Source organism: Oncorhynchus gorbuscha, linkage group LG25 (assembly GCF_021184085.1).
Source record: "Oncorhynchus gorbuscha isolate QuinsamMale2020 ecotype Even-year linkage group LG25, OgorEven_v1.0, whole genome shotgun sequence".
In the NCBI taxonomy this organism is placed as follows: Eukaryota; Metazoa; Chordata; class Actinopteri; order Salmoniformes; family Salmonidae; genus Oncorhynchus; species Oncorhynchus gorbuscha.
In genome coordinates, this window is record NC_060197.1 from 35,857,151 (window position 1) to 35,866,667 (window position 9,517).

The window sequence follows — 9,517 nt, forward strand, 5'->3', positions numbered from 1 at the left end:
TGCATTATATCTATTATCCGGTTATGGGATGTAACAAAAGATGGCTTGTAACAGAACGTGAGTCATGGTGAGTCAGATCAGTGAGATTTGTGTCATGCTGAGTACAGGATCTTAATTGGAGCCAGTTTGCTACAGCAGAAACGTAATCCTGCAGCAACAATAAATGTGAATTATTATGTGGATTATAGTGGACATTTTTTGTAGGGGTTGATACATTTTATGTAAGGACAAATCAAGTCTGAAATTTGAAAGTGGGAAATTACAAATTTAGAAGCCTTTTTAAACCTTTGACACACTACAAATGTGCATTTCCTGTTGTGGAAGGAAATTCTCATCAACAAAATAGTGATCAAATGAATATCCTACATCTGCAGGGCGGCGGGCTGGTCGTGATATGTCCAGTGCTGTAAGTCTTGGCAGGGGTGTGTCTCTCCAGTATGAGTCTGCAGATGTTGAATCTCAGAATGGAATGTTGATCATTTCTGGTCGTCAACACTGTCTGTCACAGGGTGAACACGCACACACACACACACAGATGCATACACACACGCAAACACACAGATGCATACACACACACAGATGGATATATACACACACACAGCGCACTATTAAATCTAAACCAGTCTCCGGGTCCAAAAAGTGAAAAATTGTGCTCTTCCACATCAGGATACAGTACACAATACAGTATATCACTATCTACCATGTGGTAACATGTGATCAAACTATTTATGGAGCAGAACTACACACTACACACAGTGCTCCAGGGTGAAGTTTCCCCTAGGTAGAGATCTAGGATCACCTTCCCCTCCTCCAATCCTAACCTTAACCACAAGGGGGAAATGCAAAACTGATCCAAGATCAGCTTCTAGTGGCGACATCACCCTACTCCCCATCATGCACTTTTATGAGACACTGATAACAGATTATCAGATTGATATGAACAAGAAAAACACATCAGTGTTTAGCGAGGCCAGGTGATACCATGGCCTGTGTGTACAATCAGGGGCACTGTGCCTATTTGCCCTGTGTGTAGCTGCTCACTAACAGCCCATAGATCATACCTAGAGCCCCACAGAGCCATTACCAAACACATTAATCAACTAGAGAAATTGCATATAGCAATATTGGTGTATAATCGATAACTCTTGACTTAATTCTAAAGGGCACTGTTATAATACTGTCAAGTCATAAACTCAGGGAGACTTACATATATGTCTGTCACACATACATAACTGCTTGTATCATGACTTACGTATATTTCCGTGTATGTGCAGCAGCTCTCATGACTGTTGATGTCCACACGTCATTATTATGAGTATTAAGATAAAGTCTTTATCATCAATACATTTGCTATTATCTTTAATTTCACAAGCTGAAAGAAAATTTATTCTTGGCACTTTTTAAACGTTTTATTTATGACTTGGTCAACAAGACAAAGTTTCGAGCAGGAAATATGTTTGTACCAAACAAGTGGCAATCAAATGTAGTCTAATTCTGAAATAGAATGTAACCCTATAATTAAAAAATTCAGCATGTGATGCATAGCGAATTATCTTCGATTCCGAGTGAGATACCGTATGCATAACGGTTAATATTGCGAGCTTATTTGCATGTGATTTGACGGAGGCGGTCCTAAGAACTACTACCATGGTTGTGCTAAAACAATTCTGAAAAGGTGGCTTTGAAGTAGAACACAGCAAAAATAGTTGTGTTATTATGACAATCAGTACCTGTATGCACATATGACTGTAAGTCGCTTTGGATAAAAGCGTCTGCTAAATGGCATATATTATTATTATTATTATATATTATTAATATATTAGAATTATATCTAACCCTAATTTGATACATTATGAGTCATATTACATATCAAGAGACATTTGTGTCTATGTATAACTTTACGAAATACGTTTATAAATGTGCTTTTATTGAAAATAAGATTTTAAGTGTTACATTTCATGATTTAATACATTGCCTGTTATGACAGTCATTAGCCTCACGCAGTGCGATTATTTATCAACACAAATCACTAGGCCTGTTCATTGACTCTGGAAGTAGAGAATAAAAAAATAGAGTAGGTTATTGAGATGCAACCGTGTGTAATCACCATCCCCTGTGTGTATTGCAAAACATTACTGTCTTATTGTGGCATGTGCCTACAAGCAACGCTCACAACATGACTATCCTATTCCCAGTGACACGCATCTCAATTATCATGTGGCTTAAACCACTGTGCGTGAAAGTGTGATAATACCCAGACACTTTTACAAGCATTTATATTAAGCTCAAAATAACTCCCATCACTTGTGGACGAGGCAGCTGATGATTTGTTTGCTGGGTGGAATGTATGTGGAGAGTCTCCCTTGTCTGCCGTGTGAAGCAAATCACGCCGCACATAACAACCGACGTTTAAAATAGCCGTTTTATAATTTCGTCACCATTTCTATGTTTGTGTTCTAGCATGTATTTTAAGAAGGGCAGAAACGGGTCCCTCTCCACACAGAATGCCACCTCTGTTCAACTCCCGTTCAGGCTTGGAGTTGGAGCAAATACATCCATTATAGTAGGCCTAGCTTAATGCGTTAATTTTGTTCACGCCTGTAAAAGCGCACACCGGTTCGTAAATAGCTCGTCATTTTTAGATGCTTTGCTTACAATGGCTATGAGTTAGAATATCTGGAGTACCGGCGTGTCCAATGGCCTCCGAAGTGACAGTCCCGAGCGCAGCTGTCGGCCAGAGGCTAGCGCACAGCAATACCTCCACTAGGAGCCTGTGGTTGGTTCTCTGGACATCAGGGGGTGAAATAGGAAATCCTGGGGACTTCTACCTCTATTGTTTATTTTCTATCCCATGCCAAATGTAAAATTGCCAGCATACAAGGTGTGCGTAACGCAATGGAAACAATGGACGCGTCCGAGAAGAATCGAACTCACCCAAAGGACACCGATGTGTTAAAAAAAAAGCGTATACCCATTAGCAAGGATACCACTGGGACTCAAGATGAATCGAAGTACGTTGAATTGAACGATTTACTTGATTTGGATACAGACCGCACGAAAACTGTCAACGTTTCTGTCACCAGTGAAGGAAGCCAAATGGCGATTGACGCGGGCAACTGGGAGTCGAGCGCAGAAGAAGAAACTGCTGGATACGGAGACATGGCGAGTAAGATGACTGATCATATCAACAGTGACACATTTAAGGAGGATATTGTCGCAAAGAAGTGTGCCATGGGCTATCTATCCGGGTTTCTTGGAACTGCCTGCTGCTCCAAGGTTACTATTCTGAATGAAAACATTATGGCCAGCACCGAATCACAACGAGACGTTGGTAATGGAGCGCACACCCGAGATTTTACCCCAAAAGAGGACGCAGAAAATACACCTGTTGATGAACAAAATGACATTGAAGATTTACAATACACTGACACGTTAAGCGAGCAAAGTGAATCGGGTGATGACGTAAGCTTGCTGTCCGGTGATTGTGATGATTGCGCGCCTTGCAGTAGGAAGGATGAGTCTCATTACATAACCTCGCACGAGATCCAGCTCTCCGAGCTTTCAGATCACGATGTCGACTGTGATATCGAGCAGGGTTGGGATGATAACCAGGTCTACTCTTTTGTCGATTATGCTGCTTTTGACGGTGATGGAACGACGGCAGGGAGAGAGGAGAGGGTGAAAAGCAATCAGGGTCTGGCTAATAGAGGACCAGCAGTCAGCACTAAGATGGAAAGTGATCTCGGTGACGGTGACAAGTGCAACATCTCAGAGAAAGGTCTGTCAAAGAACCAAAAGAATGTTGCAGGGCAGATCCTGTCAACCAAAACGACGTCCCGAGTTATAAATAAGCCTAGCAACGTCCAAGAAAATCAAAATAATCTTCATTGTGCCAAGCACGCCGCAGACATGAGTCGCTATGTTTTTAGAGTAACTGGGGATGCAAATACGGAGAAATTCTGTGATAGTGCTAAGTGTTGTATTGCCTCCCCCGGACGCTTGCACTTTGGTGGCAAATTAAAAGGGAAAGATGTTAACGACTATTCGAGCGGAGCATCCAGCGCCTTCAGTGATCTTGACGACGCCGATAAGGAAGTGCGCAACTTGACTGCCAGAGCGTTCCAGAGTTTAGCATACCCTTATTTCGATGCCATCAATTTCAGCACCTCCAGCGAGTCCTCCACCTCCGAGCTGGGGGTGAACAGGTGGTCAACTTTTGTTGACCTTAAATATGACAACATGAACATGTATCAGAGACAGGGACCGAATAAAAGGTTTAATAAACGTTCTACGTCATCCTCTGAAATTGCTAAGGTTAAAGACAATAAAGGTTATAAGGGTTTGGTATTGGCTAATACTAAACCGCACACGAACAAGCTCTTTGCATTGAATGGTGCCCTTTCTGGTCACTATAACCCATCTTCCGCAGGAAAGAAATGTGAGTTTACTGGGGAATTTGGGCAGGGGCACAGTGGGATTATTACGATCACAGAAACATTAAATGTTTGTTGTAATGTCACATCCGGGATGTCTGGGAGTGAAAGGCGCTCAAAATGTGCAAAAAACGCAACAGGATCACGTTCCACAGATGAAGTTACCAACGCATTGCCAAGCGGCCAGGGGAATGAGAACAGGAAGCAGCCATGTAATGCAGGGGAAACCATGGAAGACACACACAAGAAAGCAACATTAGCCTCGAGCCTTCTTAAAAATGTAATTTCTAAGAAAATGCAGTTTGAGCAGGAGCGTAAAATGGAGAGGGGGGAGATAAGCGAGCCCTATCACGCGCCATCTCCCTTTCTCAAACAAGAGCCCGAAATTACGCACAGGGAGAGGGATAGGACTACACCAAAGGAGCCTAAGGATTTTCAAAGGCAGAACTCGATATACTCAGAGGCGAGTTCTGACCTAACTATTGTTTGTGTGGATGAATTAGGGGATTTAGTGGACACCAGCTCATGCGATGCCAAAGACGACTGTCGGAGACAAGACAGTTTAATTATTGCATCAGAAACTAATTTAGAGTCGACAAATGAAGTAGGAATCGATACTAATATAGGAGCATTCGAAGCGTCCAAAAGCACGCTGCTTCGAAGTCAAAATAGCGCATTCAGATCCTGGAGGGACGGTGAGCTAGAGTTTCAAAAGGAACATAAAAACGATAAAACTCCAGAGGAGAAACCGTCTTCGTCCACCGACAACCAGGGGGAAACGGACTTGTACACCGATCCAGGCAACAGTAAACTTACCAAAATGACACATTTGCTTGTGCCAAATATCCAACTACTACTATCCAATGAGATAGAAGTTTCAAAACCCCTGCCGACTATGAATAATTTAACCCGCGCGCCCACGGATCAAGGAGAGGAAGGTGTGAAGTTGCGCACCAACAACGTCGCGGATCCTAGAAGTATTGTAACATCTACATCCCCGGAAATTAAAATCAGTTTACGGAGTGTAAAAGAAAACAAAGGCGACCCTTTCAACGTTGAAAAGCTGGTTGCTCCCAATATAGACTGTAACTCAGTCAAACTGATAAAACCAGGAGACGAGTCCAGGTGCCAAGCGCTCGCTACGGCATTGAAGGGTGAGTCTTCCGAAAAAATGCCATACTTCATGGTCAGAGACATACGAGACCACAGGGCTAAGCTGCAAACACCTATACACAAAGTTAGAGATGTGCGTAAATTGGTTAAAAGTTCTTATCACTTTGTGTCTTTGGATAATAACGTTACCGCCGGCGACTTTCACTCAGATCAGAAAGTTTCCAAAAAGGGATCTTATAGAAACCCTTCGTCGCTTCCCCCCATCAAAATAAAGTATCAGTCTGTGAATACCAATAGCAATGTGAATGGGAAGCAATCTGTAAATCAAACAGAGAATTCTACATTTAAACTCAAGGAGGATTCATTTGAAGTGTTCAGGTCATCACCCCAGCAAGAGGCGGCCAAAAGCGGCATCCGACGATCGTCAGGGAGTGTGCCATTAGGCAAAACAAAACAACTGAAAGGTGATTCGTCCGAATGCCCCATTGGACTTCTAATTGAAACCAGCACAGCTTCTATAAGACATGAGAAAACACTGGACATCGGTGACAAGACAAAACCTGAGTCTAAATTGTCCAACCTGGCTGCATTCGAGAAATTACAGGATGCAGTCAAAACCATGGAGCAGTTGTATGTTTTTGATAGAAATGAGTGGAAGAGGAAATCCAAGCCACCCTCTATATTATCAGCCAGTCATGCGCTCTCTCTCATATCCAGCAAGGAGGATGGGACAGAGAAGGAGGGAGTGAATGTGGTCAATGAGGGGGCAAGGGAGAGTTTGAGAGAGAGGGAAAGGGCCAACAGTATGGAGGCAGACAGGCCCGTCCAGTTCAGCAGAGCCTCTGCCGAGCCCGAAAACTGCCTCACTACCCCCGTCAAGTCTCACGACACCAGCGCCAAGCAAGCCGGTGGCTATGAGAATACAGCCATTTATACCGTCGCCACCACGGGCGTCAAGCCCCAGACCCAGACGGCCAGCCCACCTGGTCATGGTGGCGCCCGGAAGCAGGAAGAGACCCGACAGTCTCCACAGAGACACTCCACCATCGTCATGGATACGAGAGCCCAGGACACGTTAACCGCCATGATCTACCACATGCCCATGGCTCAAAGCATGGCGTCTGCCCAACTTCAGATGCACTGCTTCTCCCCGGCCATGGCCCCACATGCCGTGCCCCACACTCAGAGAAGGATGCTCTTTGACCCCAGCACAGGGAACTACTACCTGGTGGACACCCCTGTCCAGCCGGCCACCTGCCGTCTCTTCGACCCCGAGACGGGACAGTACGTAGAAGTGCCCATCTCCCAGCAGCCCATGTCACCCATGCCCATGCCCCAAATGCCGCCTGTGCCCATTTTAATGCCCGTCTCGCCCTTAGCCCTGAGTCCCAGATCCTACGGCCCCACCTACACGATCTACCCAGGTTTCATGCCCGCCATTCCCCCCCTGATCCCCACAAGGATGTGCCTTAGACCGCTGCACCACTCAGGAGGCCCGCTATAATTTTTCTATTGAAAATGAATGAGCCATTGTCTTGAATACAAATTGTGCAATATCTGGTTTGGTTTGCTATACAGTACTTATACTGAAATGAGTATGTTGTTGCCTGTTTATTCTGAGTATGTTTATTACTGAAATGTCATTAAGTGTTGAGAATTTTGCCCTGTCACATTTAAGTGCTCTTAATATACAGTAGGTAAGAGGTGAATGTTTAGACATTTCATAAGAACACAAGGTATACAGTGACAAAAGTATTATCCATTTTTATTGTTTTTATAGTAACAGGGACAGAGCAATCTCACATTTATGAACTGAAGTGTGTTTTGGAAATATTTTCTATCAAGACCCCTATACAGTATATGCAAACATATTACTGTTCTATATTGATGTGTATAGCAAACCACATGCTTTTGGAACTGCTGGCCAGTCCATCTGTCTCCCTTTATGAGTATGTTTTGGGATTGCTATTTGATATTTCTTATGCAGGATAACCCACTGACACAATTTAGGGCTCTATTCAATCCGTATCGCGGAAGTTCAGCGTTACAGCGTGATTTAAATTGAAAGACAATGTTCCCACATTAGAGAGAGACTGCATTCAATGTCGGCTCAATCAGAAATTACCTTTACGTTTCTATCGCGCAATCTGTAACGCTTCAGAAATCCAGATTGAATAGAGCTCTTACTTTTATAATTTTACTTGTCTTCGTAAATTAAACATTGCTCTGTGAAAAAAAAAATACAATTGATTTGCAGCAGTGGAATGTTTCAGGGTTGTCTAGGGCTGGATGTTTTGTAACCCAGTACATCTTTATAGGTTTTGTTGGATAAAAAAAGGTGTCACAATCTTTTGGAGGTGCCATTGTGAAGGGAAGTGTGTGTGCTAACAATTGGACAAAAGGACTAGAGAATGTTGAGGGTATGCACAAAGTCTAAAAAATAATAGTTGAAAGAAAGAAGAAAAAAATAACATTTGTGTCTTTTAAATATGGAGATCTCCTTCCACCTGACCTTATGGACGTAGAACATGAGGGAAAAATAAAAGATTCAGATTATTTTTTTGTGAAGTAGCAAAGGAATATAATTGGCCTCTACTGGCCACAGGAAATGTAGATAACCAGTGTCAGTTAAAGAAAGCAAACACAGCACAGAATACTTTATGGCGTAAAATATGTTGCTACTGCGAATGAATGTGTTTTTGCAAGCAAATATACATTTTGAGAGTTGTTCAATAAATTTGAAATAGTTTTCCAGAACTTGTTCTATTTTTCTTATTTCTTTATGTTATATACAGAACAGAACACATATGTTGTAGTGAGTTTGACTTTAAAGGGGGGATGGACATTTTTGTCTTTCTAGCGGGCATGACTGAAGCCAAAAGAGAGTTGTCTTGGGTGTGGTTTGATGTGGATGTTTCTTGGTCGTGTAGTTGCCATTCAATCACATCAAACAAGGGCAGTAGTGAGTAGTGACAGCGAGGTAAACTAAGCTAGCTTTGCTATGGAGAGAAGTTTTGAAATTGAGGACTTCTCCTCTCCTCTAAGTGTAAAAGATTACACTTATAGAGTGCAGTATAACTGCAGTATGCTGCAAACACTGTGTCCAAATCAGCACAATTTTGCAGTGTTACTGCAGTTAGAGCATGTGCTGAAAACGCAGAAATCGTCCATTTTTTTTTAGATTATCAAGATAATATCAGTCAAGAAATATCTGGAATCAATATAGCTTCCTATATTGAATGTGCTGAAAAAACAGATATGCTATGTACAGAATACAGTTAGTATTTGTCAACATGAAGAGAGAAAATAGGATGTCGCATACTGTTGTATCTCAGGATATTGGATGAGGCCATAGGAAATGTCCATGTGTGAAATTGTATATGCAGTATGTCTAAAATACACATCTGGACTCTAAATATGTCAGGATGGTGTATTTCCACAAAACTCCAACTATGCCTTGGAAATGGTCTGTATTCCATAGAACAGGTATTCCCGAACCGGGCTACGTACACGCAATGCTGTCGGGGCGACGTCAAATAAAAATGTGATTCACATTTGAAAAATAAAAATAATAATAATGAAATCTTCGCATTTTCAAACAGTTCATTTATATTTTCCAACGGGGCTATACATTTGGGTGAGGTTTTTCTCTCGCCCGAGTAGCCTCGTTTCACCGCCAAAAATACAATTAAACCATCTAAGTTAGTGTTCAGCGAAATAACAAGACAATGTCAAATACAGGTAGCCCTATCAAATAATTAACATCCAATCACATGAACCATTACTTAACACTCCACATGTAGCCAAACGTAGCTGCTGCTCATTCCGTTTGCTCGAAAATCGATAAATGGTTTTTAAAAAGTAAGGCCGCGTCCATAGAGACACATACCAGCTCTACTGGTAGTACTGCTACTACCAGCAGTACTACACCTGCACTTGTCGATGACAAAAGTTGTTCTGCTTCCACGAGC

General features: G+C 42.4%; 1 protein-coding gene across 1 annotated transcript; it reads left to right on the forward strand.

The window, feature by feature from the left end:
• Window positions 1-2,555: 2,555 nt before the first annotated feature.
• Window positions 2,556-8,300, forward strand: LOC124013659 (uncharacterized protein C4orf54 homolog). Its single transcript, XM_046328034.1, has one exon. It carries the CDS (start codon window positions 2,896-2,898, stop codon window positions 7,048-7,050), a length of 4,155 nt encoding a protein of 1,384 aa, XP_046183990.1. The 5' UTR covers window positions 2,556-2,895; the 3' UTR covers window positions 7,051-8,300.
• Window positions 8,301-9,517: the final 1,217 nt, after the last annotated feature.